Source organism: Alligator sinensis, unplaced genomic scaffold, assembly GCF_000455745.1.
Source record: "Alligator sinensis unplaced genomic scaffold, ASM45574v1 scaffold1008_1, whole genome shotgun sequence".
Lineage (NCBI taxonomy): Eukaryota > Metazoa > Chordata > Crocodylia > Alligatoridae > Alligator > Alligator sinensis.
Window position 1 is genome coordinate 2,797,122 of NW_005842013.1, and position 22,687 is coordinate 2,819,808.

Below are 22,687 nucleotides of genomic sequence, written 5' to 3' on the forward strand. Positions count from 1 at the left end.
AATTTGGAGTGAAGACACATTTCAAAAACTTGACATCTGCCATTGAATCAGGTTTCCATGCTCTAGTTTTAATACTTACATAGCCTTGCTGATCTAGTGGCAGTAGCTCTCGGTCTTAACCTCAAACAAGGGTTAGTTTCAGTTTTTCTACTTTGAATCTGGGTCTTACAAGGCAGTAAATGAAACACAGATGAGAACATGTCTTGTTCAATGGTGACTCACTGGGCTGATTAAAAAGAATATCCAGTTGATTGTCCCTAGGTAAAATGGTAGGCGCTTTCACTCTGAACAGGAAAAGTCAGGATTCTCTTACTTTCCTCTGAGGGCTGCCAATGTTTGGTGGGGGAAGATTGTGTGCACATGTGTATGCACATGTGTATGCATGCACATGCAGCAAGCAAGCGACTGGGAGAAAGCAGAAGGAATGCTCACCTTCAAGTGCAATGGGACGGTGCATCTCAAAATACTGAGGGAAAGACTAATTGACCCTAGGAAACTTCAGCTTTCCAGCACAGGGCCAGTCCAAACAGTATACTATTTAAGTAATTGGTTAATTATTGTTCATATCACTTTATATCAGACTGTCCCAAATGTTGTCTGTGCGCTATAGACATTTGTTTTAAAACACGTAAGTGCCTTGTGGAAGTTTTCAGAGACAAAGCTGGATGTTTTGATGGAGTTCAATAAAGACGTCTCAGTCTTGGCCCCTGTGAAGATCCAGGGGCTGGTTTTAATTTGTTATGCAGGAGGTAGCTGGTTTTTGGTAGTGGGGATGTTGCATTCTTCCTTTTAAGCATCTCTTAAGGACAAGGGCAGAGACAGCTCTAACTTGAGAGGAAAGTCTTTACCTACTCCAGCATCCTTAGACAGCACCTGCATTCTCTGCCAGTCGCATATTGCCATGTCCGAAGTGACAAAGAAGTAACATTTAACTTGATTTTTCTGCTAAAGCAATCACTGAAACAGGTAATATTAACATTTAAGCTGACACCCCTTCTTACTGGATCACTCAAGGTCTGTGGCAGGGTGTGTTTTAATTCAAGTTTTTTGCCGTCTCAGTTTGCCAAACTTTGCAGCAGACATCTATGTAATCACAAGAGCTAAAACTTAATGTCAGCATGTCCAAAGATGAAGCCCTGAAGTCAGAATCCTGATTCATACCTAGACACTTAAATAGCCTAAGCATCTACACTACCAGTTTTAGAGAGGGTTGTGTGTGCTCGGCACTTCCAAAAAAAAAAAATCACACACTTAATTAGGTACCTAAATATGTATGTGGGACCTAACTTCAAAAATTTCCACTTTGAGAATTTCAATTTAAATTAATTTTACATGAAAGCTCAGATAAGAAAACACAATTACATCTAGTCTGAAAATAATCTACAATTATGCAACAGTATGTGGACGCAGAATCATATAAGCATGGCTATACACAACCTACTAGCCATTTGAAAAAACAACACCCCCCACAAAAAACCTCAGAAACAACTGGAAGGTGCTCACATGAATAAATATCAGAAAGCAACGTGTGCTGAATTTTGTCTACAAGTCTATACAGGAAAGCTGATGGACTTAAAACTCGGGGTTGGCAAAGAACATGCTACCTGGCTGTGTCTTTACATGCAGCATCTGTTGCTCACAAGTGGGTAAAGGAGGAAGACATAGAAAAGTTATGTATTTTCTCTACATTTTAGAAGTGGCATCACAATATTTGAAGAGAATAATTAGTGCTTAATTGAAAACAATATACATATTGAAAATAAGAATTTTCCCTGCTCTTTAAAAATTGTCATGCTATTACTTACAGCTTAGCATAATAGTTATACATTATAAGTACACAAAGAATTTTAAAAACAACAGTAAATATATGCAAAATAATCTTAAACTCTGGTGCATGTATGCACGCTCCTCCTTGCTTCCAGTCCTAAATCTTTTATCCACTCAATCCACTGCATAGTTAGAATACTCTATTGGCGGTAAGGGGTATAGGTTGTAGCCGCATTGGTCTAAGGATATATAGGTATACACGGTTCTTTGGGTAAATCCAAAATCTTTTATTAGACCAACTCAAATAGTTGGAAAAATTCTTCTTTGCCAGCTTTTGGGTACAAACACCCTTCAGGATGAGGAAGCATGCATTTGTATCAGGAAGCTTCCAAAGAAGAATTTTTCCAACTATTTGAGTTGGTTTAATAAAAGATATCTCATTTACACAAAGCCCCTTGCCTGCCTATCGGTGGTAATATCCTTGGGGCACTTAAAAGCTGCAGCTAACACAGAATGTGCCGGGTTATTTTAAGCATCATGGGCTGACCAAAGCCTAGCAACTATCTGACACACTGCACCTGCAGCCAAGTAATTTCTGGGTGCAACTCAAAGTGTTAACCAAAATCTATTAAAGACCTAACTGGTGTCTCAGGTCTCTTTTTTTAGTTGCCAACTTCAATTCAGCTCCACTGATGCTGATAGAGGTTGAAGGCCTAGAATAAACAAACTGCCAGGCTCTGTCACTGCTTTAGCCAGTTAATTAGAGAGGCTCTAAACAGTGACACGCGTCTTCATTTGGACTCCCCAAGATGTTAATAGGAATGGAGGTAAATTAGTATTAGCGCTGATAGAAAGTTGCGTGTTCTCTGTAACTGGGATGATCTAATTATGATATTTGCCCATGACAGAAACCCACAGCAGTCAGAATATTGCCATTTTGGGGTCACTCTGAATATTTTGTGGCTACGTATTCATACCTGCTGGCCAACTGGCTCGGTCCTTCTGTTAGGGCAACCTACATTTTAAGAAATGTTGCCATTTCAAGATAAGGAATGGCATCAAGAGTGGTATGTAATGATCTAAGTGCAAATACAATGCTTGAGGGGAAATTATGCAAAATTAGTTTCTTATTTAAGTATGCAACAGCATCACAGGAACTTAATGAGTATACAACAGCCGATTTAAACAATCTTACTTCCTCATGTCCAGCAAACTGGAAAGTACATAAAAAAAAATACCGGGGGCACATGACAAGATGACTGATGCACAAAAAGCCAGGCTGAAACCACAATGGCAAAAAATATCAAATCATATTATGTATGAACACTACCTCTTTCCCCATCGCTCAAACCACCAGCACCTAATGCCATACTATTTACTGCAACATACCATTATGCATCAGTGACAAAAAGGCTTCAGTTAGAAAGAGAAAGAGGTAGTTGGCTCTGTTAGTCTGAAGTCAGTCAGATGGCAGGGTAGATATGCACCTTGATAGACTAACTAAGATATATATATGGAAAGCACATATAGATGTATACAGTGCTCTCTCTCTCTCTCTATATATATATATTTTAGTTAAATTAAACGATCAAGGTGCCTTCTTTAATTAGAAATGCCATCTATTGATGTTCATTAGTGGATACAAAAGGGATTTCTTTAAATTCTTAATAAAAACTATACAACTATCCAGTTTCGTGCTGTTTAACACAGCTGGTTTTCAGCACTTATTTTTTCCATACATATTCAGCCCCCAAAGTGACTCGTGATGCTATAAAAATCCCTCACTGTACTAAAGGTAACTAAGTTTGACATGGCTATAGCATAACCTTACAGACCTATAGCTAGTCCAGTTTTCAACTGTCAAGGCACTTAAAGACTTTATACTTAAGAACAAAAGGATTAAAAAAAAAAAATCAGAAGGAAAATTTGGAGCAAATATATTAAAAGTAAATACAGCATTTTATAAGGATATTTACTTTGAATGTTTGTCCAAGAGCCCAGTTCCTGAGCAACTGTACATACATGCTCCCGAGATGCAGAAAACAAACACAAAAATCCTACAGTTCCTGATGGAATAAAATAATGTGATGACGTTTCAATGTCTCTTATAAATAAAAAATAGTATTTTTAAAAGTCTTAAGTTACTGATGTTATTCTTTTAATCTTATTAAAATAACCAAAGTAGGATTAAAAATGTCAGGTAACTGTTGCCTCTTCAGATTGACATTCCCTCACTTCTGGGCATGCAATGCCAGGGGTTTAACAGAGGTGATGTGTGAGGTGGTGAGTAATGCACACACAAACAGCACGGAAGGCAGCAATATAGTCAGGAGAGGAGCAGGAAGCTATAAGATTCAAATTAAAATAATCCTGACAATTTTAACCTTCATCTTGATTTTTTTTTAAGGTGTTGCCTAATTTTCTGTTTGCTCCTGCACTCAAAGAGCCCTCAAGAGAGTCAGGCTAACAAGCTGACAATTTATCAATCATTTTTAGTGTCCTAGTATATGCCTGGCCATTAGCCAGACAAATACAACTTTAAAGGTGCATATGTATATATAACTCATTAAATGATGGCAACCGTTCCTGCACAGTTTATCAACAAACCAGAAGGAAATAATACTTTATGATGGTTTATCCTTGTATTTGTCATATTATTTCTGTTTAAAGAGACCAAGAGATACATTTATGTACATCTACATTGGTATTTAGGGTAAACCAACCCCAGCTACATGAGCTGCCCTTCCCATCTATATCTCACTTTAATGCCCACAAAAGAGTTCTGTGCTGAGCGGTATATATGAAGCAAAGCCCCTTTTGGAATCAGTTTTGTGTCTGCTAGATTTGTCTCTACATGCAGTAAAGAGAAGTGTGGGGATGTGAAAGGGCCAAAAGTCAGGAACAAGGAGCTGGAGGATTAGTGCTGGCTGAATTCCTGTGTTTGAGGTTTGCAGTATACAGCTAGGTTTCACACTTAACAGTCAACCTCATGCCCAAAAGTTCAGCTGAGAATCCAGGCCCAGGCTGGATGCCACTCGGGACAAGTTAGGATGAGTAATGTATAGCTACGGGGTGCTTAACCCCCAGCCTGTGGGCCAGATTCAGCCCCTAGCACCCTATCATCCAGTCCATGCGGAGCCCCACAGGCCGTGGCCCTGTGCACTAGATCTCGCAAGGAAGGTAGCACGAGGCCTGATCCTAGCACACAGGGCCAGGCAGAGGTGGTGCAGGACCTGATCCTGGTGCACAGAGCCTGGTGGAGGTGGGGTGAGTCACAGAGCCCATTAGGATGGACAGAGGCAGCATGGGGCCCCAGAGCCTAATATTAATGGGTGGAGCCAGGCAAAGGCAGCATAGCACTGTGCCCCACCCCAGGTGGAGGCAGTGCAGGGTCACAGGCCCCGATTCTGGCCTGGCAGGCAGACAGGGGCATTGTGGGGGGCACGATCCCAGCACACAGGACTGTGTGGAGGTGGCAAAGGGGCCAGGCTGGCGCAGCACAGTCCAGATCAGGGTATGTTGGCTCAATCCTGGGGCGCATGGTCCAATCCAGCTGGCAGACCAGCCCCACGCCACTCGTTCTGTACCAACCTGCCGGGTCCCGGAGGCTGGAACACAAGTCGTAGTGGGGATGATTTGGAAGGTGACACCAGGAAGCTCCACGTGCAGAGAACTTTGCAATAGCTCTAATCACAAACTGCACCATGTGGCTGCAAATCGGTAGCCCTGAACACACATCTCTTCTAATAAAGAAGAGAGTTGTTATAAAGCAAATGGAGTCCCTTTCATAACTGCACAGAGCTCTGTGCACGAAACACATTAGCCCCCTGGGGCCAAAAGGCTGAGCACCACTAGTACAGAAGTTTGGCGGTTATGGCTCCTGGATCAACCTTAACTAAGACAAATTTTGCACCAGAGCTCTAAAAACACCCACGTGAAATAAAATGATACAAGCTGATTGTACAGCTCCATGAGGGCATGGCAGTCAATGGTTTTCTTATTATATTTCTGGTTTAAATGTGCTCACCTTATAATAATACTGAATGCTTCAGTTTCCCAGACTAGACTACCCAGTGGGAAAGAAGGGGTTTATTGTGCTTAGAAGCACAGCTGTGGGGCTCTGCCTAAGTGCTCTGTTAGCGGATAATGGGCCATCAAGAGACAGGGACCTAAAGCAAATGGACTCCACGCCAGCCCCTGAAGAGAGACTGCAGTTTCTGATGCCAGGGAGACTCTTTGGGGAAGGGCAGTGCAAAGACATGGTCTTGGACAAGGAGACACCTGAAGTCAAGTGGAGAGAAGAGGAGCGGAGACAGAAATAAGCGGGGAGGAGAGGGGAGGGGAGGGGAGAGAGGAGAGCCTGAGAGAGAACAACCAGGAGCTGTTCTCTATCGGCAGACTGCTTGGACCTCAGGGCTGTGGACCAATAAAGGTGGTTTTTTGTATTAAGAGAGCTGCCTACTTCACTGCGCGTGGCTTTGAATGCACTCTGTTCCCTTGAAGAGGTAGTGCCTTCCCAGAAGCTAAGCCAGGAGTTAGCTATTTGATGGGGCTTTGGATTAACGAAAGCATTGGTCTCGGAGTCCAAGCAGCCAAAGGCTCTCCCTGTCTAGAAGCTACACCTGGGCAGTGTACAGGGGGTACTCAGAGACGTATCCAAGAGTCCCAAGCAAATGCTCTTCTGGGGAATCTGGGACTTAGAAAGGACATGTGATGCTACCCCTGGACACCCAGGGCTGATGCAACAAAGTCACTCTAAATATGAGCTCAGCAACTGTGTCTGACTCAGCAGCATAGCGATGTTCTGGGTAAAACATGCATCTGATGATCGGCAAAGACTACGAGGAAAACAGCACAACAGAGCAAATGCTGTAACATGCTAGCGGGAGCTGTGCCTTCAGCCCCTGGCTCTAAGGCCCCTGCCACATGTTACAGTTATTTATGCCTTAGGTTGTGACCCAGCTACACATTAAAACAAGGAATAAGCCACAAAGTTATACCACCAAAAATATGCAATAGCTTCATCCTATATCATGCCATTAGTTGAATGAGTGGCCAGGTGCGCCCCCATGGCTGGGAGCCCTATCAGCGGAGGGGGTTCCCAGCTCCCGGGGTACACCATACATGTGGCATGGCAGGAAGCATGACTATGTGGATCATGCATCAGATCCCATTGTGCCTGCTCTTGCATATCTGGCAAGGGTCTAAGTACTGAAACTAGACGCCCCCTTCATAACTTTCAATATGGACAAAGAGCGTAGTGCAACGCCACTGAGGTTTGGCTGTTATCGGCTTTTATCAGGAACTTCTCACTGGGCCAGAGGCATAAAAGGGCAGCATCTATTATTGTGCCCCTCTCCTCCAAAAGAGCAGCACCTGGGGCTGTTGCCCCTGTTACCCCCTCCTCAGTTATGCTACTGTAATGGGCACATCTGCGCTACCCCGCACTAGAGACTAGCACTGAGAGCTGCGGCCGTTATCCCAAGTGCTGTACGTCCTGAAATGGAAGTGGTGTAGCTGGCTTAGAGCAGTGCTGGGTGCACGCCAATCAACTCTCCTGAGAGGCACAGTTTATCATTGCGCACTACCACTGCCATAAGCCAGCTATATTATTCCTGCTTTGGGAAGTCCATGTGCAGAGCAGGTGTGTAATGTGCCACTATAGTAACCCCTAGTACCGTTCTCTGGTAACACAGACATGGTCATCGATTGATCCATTGGACTGAGAAGACCCTGAAAACTTAGATAAAAATTGTGTTTTCAAAACAAAGCTATTAAGAGTAATTTTGTGGCTAAGGCCAATGACAATGGCATTCTGTTCCTGGTTGCCAGAGATGTGCATACAACTCACTTAATCTCCTGTATATCACAGGAGTGATGGGAGGTATTATAGTAGTCTAAATTACCTAGCAGGATGCAGACGTGGTTACATTTATCTAGTTTCTGTGGGCTGTAGTACAGCTCACCTTTATAAGTGCAAGTACTTTAATTACTTATTTTCAAATTACCACTAATTCACACTAAAGCAGATGCTCATGTTGTTTTTGCAGCATTCACACACCAGGGTAGGCAGATTAGCCTGCTATACGTTTTAGCGAGTTGCAGAAAGTCAACAAGAGACTTGCTACGAAAGGGGCTTTGAAAAAGAACTAAATTAATCTTGAGAAAGATACTTAGAAATAAACAAACTTGTTTTCCACACTTGCCTATCTTTAAATTAAAGAAACTTCAGCTGTATTCACTTAGAGCAGGGGTGGGCAATTATTTCGGCTGCAGGGCCACTTTATGAGTTTTGGTGAGATGCTGAGGGTCGCACACATTCAATATTTCAAAGTATATCATTTTAACCAATTATAGATAAAACCAAATCATATATTAAACATTGACCATGTGCATGTTAACATAGTTTAATTTTATTTCAAAAAATAATTTTTGTCCTGATTCATGTGTTTTTGAGTAGTGTATGCAGAAACGATTGCATAATAGCTCAAAATAAAGCCTTACTCTTGCATATTGGGCGAGTGTGGGGGGGTATATGGGGGCAGGAAGGTGGGGTGGGCATGCACATGTGTGGGGGGAGCTGCCTGTGCACTAGGTCCTGGGAGCCAGCTGGGGGCGTGGGAGAGGATGGAGGGGAGGCAGGTGGGCAGGGTGCAAGTGCAGTCTGCCTGCCTCTCCACTCCTGGCCCGTGGCTTCCCTGATGGTGCTCCACATGGGGCCAAGTCCTGCCCACTCCAGCCCACACTGTGCTCCTGCCCATACCCATGCTGTGCCTGGCAGACAGCATCATCCTGCCCAGTGCACCAGCTTCCCGGTGGTGCTGCTGCTGCAGCTGCCTGGGTACTTGTTCATCTCCCTCTGCCTCCAGTGGCTCCTTCTCCTGCTGCACCGCTCTGGGCAGCAGGCGGCGTGGGGAAGCCATGGGGACATGTGCCAAGCAGTAGATGCCCAGCCAGGTAGGGGAAAAACTGCAGCTGGGTGGCTCCCGTCTCAGCACGCAGGGCTCCAGCTCCAAGCCATCTTCTACCCACTCAGCAACCTAGCTGCTCATCACGCTGGGAGGGCAGAGTAGGTGGAAGGCAGCCTGGAGCTGGAGCTCCATGCACTGACGCAGGAGCTGCCTGGTTGCAACTTCCCCATGCCGCCTGGCTGGGCATGTGGTGCCCGGGATGCTACCTGCTGTCCAGAGTGGCAGGAGGAGGAGGAGTTGTTGGAGGCAGGGGGAGCTGAGCAGTACCTAGGTGGATGCAGCTGCCCTGAGAGCAGCCCCGCCAGGAAGCTGTGCACGCTGGCTGGGGCCAGGGCAGTGCTGTCTGATGGGCGCAGGGCAGGTGTGGGCAGGAGCTGCCCCAGGTGGGCGTGGGTGGGGCTCAGTCCCATGTCGAGTGCCATGGGGGCACCCGGGCTGGATACAATCTGGGCATCACCCCATGGGCTGGATCCAGCCCACAGCTTGCATTTTGCTAACTCCTGACTTAGAGACATTCCTTATGATATGATACAGTTCTTAAACAACTGCATTTTAAATCTGGAAGAAGTCCTGGAAAGAGGGAAGGCATTTTAAAAACAGCTCTTGATTTTTGCTCTGAAGTGTTTCACCATTTTTTCTGAACTGCTCCAAGCTGTCAATGTAAAGACACCTTTCTACCAAATAGCAAGCACTGGAGGTACCCCACCTTGTTGTCCATAATTTTTGTAGACTCCACTAAATTCTAAATTACACAAATGGCATATCCAGTGTTACCTGACATTACAGATTCCATTGATGGAAAATGTTCATTTTTCACCCAATTTATATAAATCACTCACAGCTCTGAGATGTATCGGTGATTCATTAAGCATGAAGCTAACACAACTGCAAACTATCTGAATCAGATGTGGAGCACTAAAAATACCAGTGGTTTAGACTTAACTTGAATTAACCCAATAAACATTCACGCCCAACATTTTCTTTCCTTCCCACTCCTACTATTCACACTGAAAAGATTTCCAAGAAGTACAGAAATTGAATCATGCAATTTCTGTTCTATCAAAATTACTTGCATACAGTTAAAGCATAAAACAGACTGTCTCATTTTCCAGGTAAAATGATAATATAGGAAAACTAGCATTTCCTCCAATTTTAAATAAAATCATTTAAAGGTTCATTTCTAATTCTAATTAGAAGGTCTAATTTCTAATTTAAAGGTTCATTTCTAATTCTAATTAAAAGGAATACTAGCTAAAACATTTTCTATTCTGTTTTGTCACGCAGTTTAAATGAAAAAAAAATTGATGTATTTTCTTTTCTGTCAGCTTCATGAGGCTGCTAAAACTCACAGTATAAATATGTAAAATGTACAAAGTGCAAATACTTTAACCTAAAGTAAAAAACCTGTATGTAATTAAAATCCTCTCCAATCATCAGCAAGTATGATGATCTATGTAGAACTCCTAGCACCTTTAAGTATCTCCAAATGATTTCCATCTTACCCTTTTCACAGAATAAGCTATTTTCCCCCCTGTACATTTTAGTTGGCCCTAAGTTAACACAATTAAACACCTTCGAGTTATAGAACACCTATATTATTTGAAGCCAAAACATCTTTCACGGGTACAACAGCATCACTTGCAGTATCATAGCACATTTTGGGTCTAATTTTTGGTATTAACGGCTACTGTAGAGCACACTTAAGGCATATGATTTGCATTTTTGAAGCTGCTGCTGTTTCAGTTGTTCAGGAACTAAGGATCCACATAAGGGGGCCCATCAGATTTAAATGAGCTGGTATTTCCCAGTCTCTTCCCTCTCAGTAACTGTGACCTCCCCAAACTATTTTGATCTGTGTGGTAGCCCTGATATTTATTTTAATATTAAATTTAATCTGATTTACATTGCTTATATTTTAAAAAAAATCTGTACTCTCCCCCCAAAAAGAAGAAAAAAACCCTTAACCCTAACTGCACTGTAGAAGTTGACAATGGGCAAAGTCTGAGGTGCTGACTTGGGCTCCCATAATGGAAGTTTTAGCAACTGGGAAAGAGAGAGAGAGAAAGAGCACAGTTAACATTTTTGGTTCTGGCATCCTTCCTCTCTCTTCCTTCAGCGCAGAGATTTTTCTAAATTTGATGGGACGGGGGTTTAAAAAAAAAATCTGCTCCTTACTTTGTTATCTACCAAAAATGACTGGGTATACCACTGGCCCTTCATCCCAACTTCTGCCACCACCTGTAACAATAAATCAGTTTGATGCTATATAGCTCCTAGGAAGGGGGAATAGCATGCCCACGATGGTGGCTGGGGAAAGACCCTAACTAAGGTAATGCAATTAAAATGGCAGTGTGTAGTGGAGGGTGCACCCTTGTCTATTTGACGACAGGACTCTCTACGAGAGCCTCATAGTTAGGTTCCTGCTGGCCAGCTTCCAGCGGGGGGGATCTCAGCTACACGCCAACTTTTTGGAAATGAGCAACTCCTTCCTGGCTTGCTCCTGCAGACATAGGGCTGAGGGCAAGTAAAACTCAGGGGCATCTGAACCCCAAGCCTCTGGGCTTGGACCTGCACATAGGATGCCTGCCAATGGATTTGGAAGTATCTGAAGCCCCAGTCACGGGTGGAGGATGCTTGCCGGTAGCAGGGCCACATGTGGTTCTTGAATGATTCAAATGGATTTGGATTTGATCTGGCTAATTTGACCTGGGATATGAAAAATTTTCCTTAAAAATAAATAAATAAATAAATAAATAATAAAAAGCTCGTCAGTCAGTCTTCCCTACTGATAACCCACTAAGACAAACAACCTAATGTATACGGCTCTCTGCAGACTCGGGTGCGCTGGGCAGTCATCAATTTGCAATAACTTCACGCTGATAATAACACACATGGACAGAGATTTATTTTAAAATATCCTATGAATCTTAAATTCTGGTGCACATTTTTTTTCAAAAAGCATTTGTGCAGCAACTAAAGCTATTCAGCGATTAAGAACCATATATACAAATGCTCCCATTGCTATTATCGCCATGTTCCCTCTCCTTTAAGAGCTCCCCTTCCTTTTGTTAATGAATTAAAGACAAAAGGTAATAAGTGGATGCAGAAATCTCTTCAAGGCTGGAACTACTGCATGTTTTTTGCACTGTCCATATAATGCCTAGTACAAACATTGTGTCTCTTTGTGTCTCTGGGCACTACAGTAACAAAGAAGTATGCATAATTAATAAGGTAGACTGACTAGCATTCATTTGTATACAAATCCTACCGCGTGCTTAAGCTTTTTTGTGCTTTTATTTATTTATTTTTGCAAATTGTCCCTGTCAACTTAGACATGCACCTAGAGAATCTGAAAGACACATTATGCAAATTGAACAAATAAATATAAAAATCACAACCTGCTTAAAAATGTGTTAAAACTTGTAAAATTACACCTCAAACTGCCATGTTAAAGATGTCTTACTCACTGACATTCCAAGTAGAAAAGCCACTATTCTAGTTCAAGATATAAAAGAGCATAGGTAGCAAATAAAAAGGGGCCATTCAGCATATGTATTGTATTTATTTTAATCAACTACATACTACTGTACAGTTGATTGACTATATAAAACTGTTTCAACACAAAAACAAGAACCAACCAGCAAGTTTGTCAGGGAAGGAAGAACTAGCTGCATACAATTCAAGGTCACCGCAACGGCAATTGCACAGAGATCTCCCGTATCAGCTCCAAATGAAGTCAGCGGTAATCAGCACTTAGTACAACAGACTGGTCGCGTCCCTGCCAAACCAGTCAGGCATCTAGTGACTGCACTGTCAAATAGATAATTTGGCAACTATTTCTCCCATATACACAGTACAAATTCTTATGCTGGAAACAAGCCGATTAAAGCGAGAACACATGAAACAGCTCCTTATGTACGGGAGGAGAAATGCAATCTTTGTAACATGTGTAAATAAGCTACAAGCTTTATGTCCTTACGCATGAATAATGTATAATTATCAACAAATATTTTCAGGCCACTTTTTGTTTGTAAAGCATCGATCTGGATAAACTACTCCGAACCTGTAGCTCTTCTAGGGCAACGTATATAGGGAACAAGTGTAAATGTTACATCTAATAGATGGCTTTTTAGTCAAATCCATACCGATACATTCCAAAGCAATATTACCCTTAATAGGGACCATCTTTATACCGCCGTTCTAATTTTCAGAACAAATAGACTAGAGAAAGAGCATAGAAGATGACACTGCATTTGAAAAACCAGCAATGGGATCAAAATGGGCAACTGGTGAATTTTCCCCATGCTTACAAGCTTTATTGCAAAAAGAAACAGCTCAGCTATTTTGTTTTTTTAATGAAGCCTGAAGATTACACTTTCCCCACATAAAGCACACAAAAATGCCATTCTTTAATTCATGGTTAGAGACAATACAGTTGTAGCTGAAAACGCACTGATTTATAATATTTGGTATTTAAACATTTTAAAGCCTTTTTAAATGCTCCTGTCATTTTGGGCTATCTGCCCCACTCAAAAGTCTTTATGTCTGTGTTGAGCTTTTGCAGCTAATATAGCCTAGGGGAGAATTTATTTGGGGGCTTTTCCTGGGCGTCTAATAGACTACCTGGTTTTTCATTTACACTTGAAACAAACATCGAATCATTATGATTTCTCCACAAATTTTTTTCTTTTATCAGCAGCATATTAAAAGAGGCAGCACTTTCAATGCAAACTATCTATGTTACTTTCCACAAGCAATACAGATTGGAAACCTGGCTAGGAAAATACTTCTGTAAGTGGGCAGGCACTTACTGTGTATTGATACAATGAACAGTATTTGGGGTGAAGCCTCTGCTGTCCTGGGGTGCCTTATTGCTTACAGTTAATTTATCAAGGAAAAGTTTCCCTAAAGAGCCCCTCCTAACAAGGAACAAAAGGCATAGGGATAAGCTATTTTAGGCCTGCTTCGGGACTAATAAAAAATACACAACTGGGGCTTTCCATTGTTGAAAACCAGTGATTTTGGTTTTCATCATTCATGCTAGTTGACTGCTTTCTGCACTTCATTCAGCACAGGCAAAGTCAGCTTCCCCTCTTGGCTCTTACGTACTTCTAGCACAATACCACACATGAATGCTGACCCTGTATGGGAACAGTTGGATATATACAAAAATATTTTCTCTGAAAAGAAAGAAAAAGAAAAAGAAAAAAAAAAAAAAAAATCAGCAGCATGGTCAACTTTGAATCTAGTCACCTAAAAACTGGTTCCTACAGTTGTACCGACAGCATCTGACCATCATCATCCTGGAGATCTCTCATACGTCAGTCTTGGCTGCAACGAAGAAGTGATTCACTGGACTCCATTCTCAAATAGCACAGAAGTTACCCGCCACTTTCAAGGTTCAAGAGAAAAGTCCAAGAGCAGCACACTTTTCGGTACCTGCCTGGATTCCAAGCTAATTATATGTATGCTTTTCTTTTTCAAATGGAATAAAGGATGTATGCCAACTTCCAGGTTAATGGCCCTAAAGAAGACAGCAACTTGTGTTTTAACACAGGCTAAGGGGAGGGGGGTGAACTCTTGATTCCTCACTACGGTCACTATCATTTAATCAATGACATAATACAAACAGCTCTGTCTACAGAAGGGTTTTACCATGCACTAAAAACACCTTTTATCTTCATGAAGTCGAACCCTAAGACAGATGGGACTATAAGCAGATAGTATAAAGCTATACTATAAGCTGCAGCCAAGACCTCTACTTCTCCACTGGCCGTGTCTGCACTACATAAACCAGCACATTTTTAAAGCCTCTCCAGGAGGTAAAATACAATTTATTTCTAGCAGCTTACAATTTTTTCTCCTAGTGAAAGGAAGACTTTTCATGAAGGTACTGCTGTATGCTTCACCCCCTCCCTCTTGGTGAAATAGCCTGGGAACATCAGAGCTATGGCAATGACAGAAGCAGGAATCCAGCACGGGGCACATACGAAGGATGGGTGTGAGTGAAGGGTTGGAAACAGTTCACTGCCCAAAATCCTGTAACTCTTGTCTGCAAACTTTCAAGGACAGAGCAGGGAGAGAAAATGAAGGACTGCTTCAGCTGCAAATACCTCCCTTCAGAAACAAAAGCAAGGGTGGGAGGAAGAGAGAAGCTACAGAAGAGAAGCCAGTGGCAAATGGTACAAAAAGATATTTGCAACAACAGTGCCTGCTGTAGGAAATAACCTTGAACGCTGTCTTTTATTTATGAAGTAAACTGACCTAAAGGAAATGCATGGAAATAGGAGGTCTCAGCAAACTGAAATGATTACATGAAAGACCAAACCTATAAAACTTACATGAATATCCACCTGACAAAGGACAATAGGACAAATATCACATCTCCATAATCAATAATCAGAAAGTAGGAAGAAATGGATAGCTGGTTCCTACTGTGCACAGATCTATTAAGTAGCACTTGAAATGGCAAGGATTACATTTACTGCTCTGTCACTGCAAACAGCAGCTATTATAGCTGGGGTATTGCAGCTTTCCCTTTTTCTGTCTTTTTTAGTTTTTAAGTTCCCATGACAAGTAGGACAGCACAGTCATTTTGGGACATTGGTTGTAGGTGTGTTGGTCTAAGGACGTAGGTAGACAACGTTCTTTGGGTAGATGCGATAGCTTTTATTAGACCAGCTAAATAGTCGGAAAAAAAGTTCTTTGCAAGCCTTTGGGCACAAACCTTCTTCTCCCGTTGCCTGAAGAAGGGCGTTTGTGCCTGAAACCTTGCAAAGAACGTTTTTCCAACTATATAGCTGGTCTAATAAAAGATATCACATCTACCCAAAGAACTGTGCCTTCACTTTGGGCCAATACTTGCACAGAATCAAGTTTATTGGGGAAAGCAGCAAAAACAAAATAATAAGATCACGTGGACGCTGTACATTTGGGGGAGGATAGGCAATGACTACCGAAAAAGGAACCTGTTCTGAAATATTATTTCAGGATACCTAAAGACATCATCATTTGTGGGTTCACATGTACATTCAATGATTTCACTTTCAGAATTCAGAAGTGTTGGACACACAACCGATTTGCTCAAGGACACTTGGGAGAGAATGCCAAAGTTAAGAAATATATCTTGCTGGAGCCCTTGAATGCATTATAGGAATCTCTGAAAAACATTTCAGTCTGACAAATCTGACATCACAAACAGCAGGTATTAGGACAAAGCTAACTTGTACCAACCCAGACACCAATGCACCCTTTCACTGTAGTCAGCATTTCACTGTTTCATTGTAATCTGGGAAAAATGTGGTTTTGGGGTTACTTTTTTTTTTTTTTTTTTAAAGCAAAAATGGGGGATTTTTTAAATCAGAGAAAACCAAGATCCCTGCTCCTAAGACATGTTTCCCAGGCCTCTAATCAAATCAAATTTGTCACTCTCCACTGAACTCTTCTTCTTTTGTCCATGTTTTCCTTTGAAGTGAGGGGTCCAAAACTGGAAACAGTATTCCAGGTAAGGGCTCACCACTACCAAACAGTGGAAGAATCGCTTCCCTTGAATTACAAGTGACATTCCTGTTAATACAGCCCAGTATGCTACTGGACATTTTTTTCCCCAACAAGAGTACATAATGGTTCATATTTAGTTTATAATAAAATAATATTTAGCTGTAACCCCTAGGTTCTTCTCTGAAGCACTGCAGCCTGGCCAGCCATTACCCAGTTTGTATTTCTACACGGAACTGTCTTCTCCGGAGTGCAGAACTATTAATTTGTCCTTACTCGATTTCATTTGATTAATCTGAGCTCATTTTTCTAGTTTATCAAGGTCATTCTGGATCCTAGCCCTACCCACCAGAGTGTCTGTAACTGCACCTTACTTGTTGCAAGTTTGCTAAGCATGCACTTAATCTCATTTGCCAAATCATTAATGAAGATACTAAACAATAGATGGCCAGGGAGCTCCACGCAATACCTGCTCTCAAGCAGACGTGGAACTGTTGATCACTACTCATTTAGCATGATAATGAAACTAGTTACATATCCACCATATAATAAGCAGGTGTGGGTGGCAGGCCAGTGGGGGGTGCTCCTGAGCTGAGCCACCCACCTCACTGCACCCAACCACCTGCCAGGCTCCAAGTGCCTCCCTGGGGGCGCCTCATGTCTGGCCGACCCCCTTCCTGGAGCACACCCGCTAGCCGGGGGTTAAGGCTGCCACCACCCAGGGTCTGGACTGATTCTGGCTCTGTGCCTTCTGTGAAACACAGGCCTAATAGACCTTGAGGACTTCAAGAACTTGGGGTGCTTCCCTTAGTCTGAAGCTCAAATAGCTATATAAGCATGTGGCCCCAGGCAGCCTGGAGAGCAGCTCCCACAGGAAACTGAAGGGGGGGATTGAGGCCCCATAGGGAGTGGGGAGGGAGTTGGGCAGGGCCAGGGCTGGGGCTGCTGCCCTGCTGGGCAGTGTGTGGAGTTTGGGGCCCGGGGCCGCAATGCATGACCACAGGCCCCTGGTGGGGAGTGGGACGGGGCCGTGGGAGGCTTGTCTGGGGGGTGGGGACAGCTCCCCGCCATTGCACAAACTCCCAGGGGAGCAGGGGGATCCTGCCCACCCCCAGATCTGTGCATGGGGTGGGTTGCCCACTGCAGGCTTCAGCTCCTGCCTTGCTGCCCTCCCCCAGGGCCTCCGCAACCCAGCAGAGCATGGCCATGTAGGAAAGCTACTTTCCACTGTGAGCGTTGCCAGGCCAGCAGCTGTCCTGCATGGCCCCGCTCCGCTGGGCTGTGGAGGCCCTGGAAGAGGGCAGCAGCTCAAGCCTGCAGCATGCATCAGCACCACCCCTGCCCTGCACACAGATCTGGGAGGCACAAGTTGCCCCTGGGAGCGTGCACTGCAGCAGGGAGCTGCCCCCTCCCGCCTGAGCCCACAGCAAGCAGGCAGTGGGGTGGAGAGCTGGCTCCATGCTCTGCTCCGCTCCGCTGCAGCAGCTACTGCCTTCTGTCGGGGGCAGAGGACCATGGACTGGGTTCCCGGACTGGGGGGGGGAGGGGCTGTGGGTGGAGGCAAGGGACGTAAAACAATAACATTTTGTAGTACATCAAGTTACACTATTCGGAGGTAAGGGCAGCTCTAACCTCCAAATTCCTGATCATTATGAATATTGAATTACACTCCTTTGCATCATTATTGAGAAAACTGAATTCAAATAGCCGTACAGAAATCCACATATTAAGCATGCACTGTAAATTCTCTGAAATGTAGAACCAGGGCACAATTGCAACCGAGAGTACGGGCTACACTGAACTGTCCTAGCTACAAAAGAAACACATTTGCAAAATAAGGAAAAAAAAAAAGCAAAAAAAAAAAAGCTCTTATTTTATATATTCCCTTCCCACTTGTTTCGAAACATGTTTATTTCCCTGGTTAACAAATAAACACATTAAATCCAAGAAAATCATCGTATTCACTAAATGTGGGGGGTTTTTTTACTTTAGTAAGAAAGCTATTTTATTATTATAAAGACAATATTTAAATTACCCTGTACTGAATTCGTAATCCAAAGCAAAACTTGCACCCATGTTCTAGTTGTGAGCATATCCATCCATCTATAGATATAGATATAAAAAGGCAAAGTCCCTGCTTAGAGGAGTTTACATTTTAAATAAGATAAAAGGTAGAGGTCAGAAATAATGCTGATTTGAATAAAAATACTGAGATTGCCAGTTCAGACATAGAGCTTACCTACTAGCCTTTGCAATTTAAGCCAGTAACAATTTTTGATTTACTATATATCTGTACACTTCAGAATCCAAGGAGCAGCAGGTTCTTCTGATCAAGCACAATCAGGTCTACTTATTCTGTCTCTACCTGCAGTCTTCAATATCAGCTATGGTAATGGATTATATAGGCAATTTTTATCACTCAGTCTACTGCCTTTGACTTAGTCACGCATGAACTGTTCTTCAGATACTGGGTGCAGCAATTCATAAAGTGACTTGTAGTTTGTTTAGAGCACTGTGCATAGGGTGCCTTAATTTGTGTTAGGTGAAATACAATGGGATTACCCAACTGAGTCTGTCTCAGACCTGGTTTTGGATATCTTTTTAGACTAATGCATTTCCCACCGCGCCCCCATGTAGGTACATCCATGATGCAGAGATGTAATTGCATTATACCGTCCTTGCATTAAGTTTTCAATAGTCTGCAGCTAGATTGTATTAATATACAAGAGCGCAAAGCATCTTCAGGAAGGTAATTTTAAAATACATTTGAAAAACAGCATAATTTTTGCCTGCATGATGATTTGAGTAACTGGAAAAGTTCTGGTGATAACCAATCAGTTTTGAGATGCTAGAATATATCAATACATGCACCTAAAGAAACCTGAAGTGTACTTACTGGGCACGTCTACACATTGCCTTACAGCACCATGCTATGTCACGGGACAGCGGTGCTACAGTGACGTGATCACGTGGGTCTACAGCTACGTCGCTGTAGCAGCATGCTTCCTAGCTGTAGCATAGCTATCGCGACGTAGCCAGTGAATCTAACCGTGCGCTGCCCACATGCTGCAGTACGGGTGGCTACTGTGCTGTATTTTAGTACTTGCCCCAAGCAAGTGCTAAAACATGGCACACTACCAACATCACTGCACAGCCACATGTAGACATGCCCACAGCCTTTCAATAATACAGACAGCATGAAACACAGCAGAGAGTGTATCAAGAAAGTATGAATGAGTTTAAAAACAAGCTACTGAGCAATTCCTCCAGCATTATCCATTTTGTATTAAAAGAAAACTGCATATTTAAGTTATCTATATGGGATATTATTGAAAAGACTAGAAATAATTCTATTAAAACCTCTTCATGTATGTCATTTCTTGTGAGGTATCTATCAAATTGACATCATTGGCCAAGTTCTTAGGAGTGATGCAATGCTGATTTGCTACACTGGCTAAAATATGTAGGAGTTTGACACCAGCTTATTTATATTAAAACTTTGCCCCTACGTACACTGAAAATTCATCTTCCGTCCACGTGACTAGGTCTAAAGCATACTACAGAAGTTGCTATTGCAAATTAAACACTTATAAATCATTTTGCTTCACTGAACTTGATAACTATAAAACCTTTGCTTTAACCAACAAATTCCTTAGATGGAGAAACCTCATCAGAATACAAGGAACTGAAACAGTAATTGCTTACTGTCATTGTCTGCTATTTGGTACACAGCCACACACATTTTCAAGCACATGGTATTTTGGAATGAAAAAAAGAGACTACTGCTGCCATGGCTCATGAAAACAAGATTTATATCTTTGTATCTTGTCTCCCCCTCCAGTCCAACCCCCAATCAGGAAAAAAATTGAGTAAATCAAACTAAATTAGCTCCCTTACCTTCATAATGTTCATTAAGTCTGTCTGATAATAGCGATCTTGGTGTGCATTAGCAGCTGCTAAAGTGAGAAGGTAATCATTTCTTGCATGTATAGCCTTTGAATTACACTCGGACCGTCGTGCTTTTAACTATATCCAGAAAAGGAAATATAAAGAGGCAGTTGATTTTTAATGGAAAAAGGAGAGTTAAGTAATTAAAAATCAAACATGATTTTATATCATGAACAAAGATTTAAAAATAATGATTTTTTAATGGCTTGACTTTTTTTTTTTTTTAATAGTGGGTATTTGTAATATCTGCTCATACATAGTTTACGTTTAAATTATACCTCTTTCATTAGACAAATGTTCCTGCCCAAATTAATTGTACCCTGTTCTACATTCTGCTCCAGCTGATCAGTTATTGTAAAGATAATGTGACCGATGAACACAAAGCATCTCTAAATTTGTTATATGTCCCATGAAAGTAACAATGCTTATTATCATTTTACATTATAGCTTAATTATTCTTAAACTTACCTTCACGCTTGCCTTCTGTAAGCTTATCCTCGACTGAAAAAGACTAAGTTTGGACCTGTAATAAAAATCAACAGAACAGATTTATATCCTAGATCTCTCTAAAAGGTATGGCACACAAATAGGCTCTCTGGCTTTTTGGATTTTATTCTTTAAAAATAGCGATTAAAATGTAATAAGATAACGTAACAATTGTTTGAGGAGCTCAAGATGGCGTTTTTATACACAGAAGTAAGTTTCTGGAAATCTAGGCAGCGACTGCAAGAGATGAATGAGCTCATTTCCATTGAGAGGGAAGGGTTTTTTTTGGTGATATTGTTTCTTAGACCAATTGCTTAGCTGAGAGAGATGCTGGGCAAGCTTTTGGGCACAAAATGTCCATTTATATCATCATTTTGAACCTTCACTGCCTGTTCTGAAATATTTCATTCAGTCTATACAGAATGAATACAATATGGCAGGAAGCCCTGGTGGCAGCAGGGACACAAGAAATGCTTTACTACTTGATACCGAATGGATTTGAAAGCCTTCTGTCTGACATACAGTACTGAAAATTGGAGCTACTGGTCTTGTAATAGGAGAGCAATGCAATTAAGCTCAGGTAAGGGCATAGTCTGATCACTTGGAGAAATAATTTAAAGCAGGCTCAAACCTAATTTTGACATTTGGATGAAGAGGTGAAAATTAAGGTTTTTCCACATTACTGTTAAAAGACAGAATGCAGGTAAGTATATAATGAACATGACATTTAGTCACAGTAAAGAACGAAACTTAGCGAACATCATGAAAACTTGAGTTCTGCAATGTACGATTAATTAATGATATCGTATGGAATAGAAAGTCCTTGTGGAACACAAAACACAAATAACACTTTCAACTAAGATAAAACATTTCTGAAAAAAGATGCATCCTGAAAAGGCCAAAACAGATTTTCGGTGAAATCAATATTACGCAATCCTTGTAAATTTTATCTAATGCTTCACTTTCCTTCATGAACAACAGACACTCATAAATGCCATGCAAGAACCTGGAAGAAGACTTCCGCAAGAACTGCACCATCAAACCCTTGCTATACTTAAGGTACATCAATGACATCTTCATCATTTGGACTGAGAACCTGCAATCTCTGATTGTTGAATTTCTGGTGGAACTCAATCACCATCCCTCCATCCGACTTTCTCTAGAATACTCCAGCACCAACATCTCCTTTTTAGACACGATGATCAGTATCCAGAAGGGTAAAATACAGACCACAGTATACAAGAAACCCACAGACCAACATACATATCTGCACAGAACCAGCAATCACCCGAAACACACCAAAAAAGCTGTGATATACAGCCAAGCCCTCAGATCCCACCGCATCTGTACTGAAGAGAACACCAGGGATTGCCACCTCACCAATCTTAAAAAGGCTTTCACCCAGCAAGGACACTCCTCCAGAGAGGTAGATCGCACGTTTGAAAGAGCCACCCGGATACCACGTGAAGAACTGCTGCAGTACAGAAGAAAACCCCCCACAAATCGCACGCCGCTGGTTATGATGTATCACCCCACCCTTGAACCTGTACAGAAAATCCTCAAAAAATTGCAACCCATACTAGAATGAGACCCTATTCTTAAAAAGATCTTCCCAGGGCCACCCATCCTAGCTTTTAAACAAGCACTGAACCTCGCCAACCTCATCACCAGAAGCAAACTTCCTCAAGCCCAGAACACACCCAATGGATCCAGACTGTGCCAGGACAAGAAATGCAAAACCTGCCCCCACATCTCCACTACCCCCACTATTACTACATCCCACAACAGAACCATCAGCATCCCAGGATCTTACAGCTGCACCTCCAGAAAAGCAATATACCTCATCCAATGCACCAAGTGCCCTGATGGAAAATACGTAGGAGAGACCAGACAACAACTGTGCACCAGAATGAACGCACACCGGAAATCTATCAAAGACAGAAATACCCAATTACCGGTGGGGGCACATTTCTCACAGGAGGGCCGCTCTCTCTCCAATCTCTCAGTCCTGATCCTCA

General features: G+C 42.3%; 1 protein-coding gene across 1 annotated transcript in view; it reads right to left on the reverse strand.

Annotated features, from left to right (window-relative positions):
- Positions 1–22,687, reverse strand: part of FCHSD2 (FCH and double SH3 domains 2) — a 194,536-nt gene that overhangs the window by 81,817 nt on the left and 90,032 nt on the right. The window contains exons 6-7 of the mRNA XM_025202070.1: positions 20,652–20,706; positions 20,133–20,261 (exon numbers count right to left, since the gene is read on the reverse strand). Of these exons, the coding sequence (XP_025057855.1) occupies positions 20,133–20,261; positions 20,652–20,706 (184 nt within the window). The remainder of the gene's footprint in view (positions 1–20,132; positions 20,262–20,651; positions 20,707–22,687) is intronic.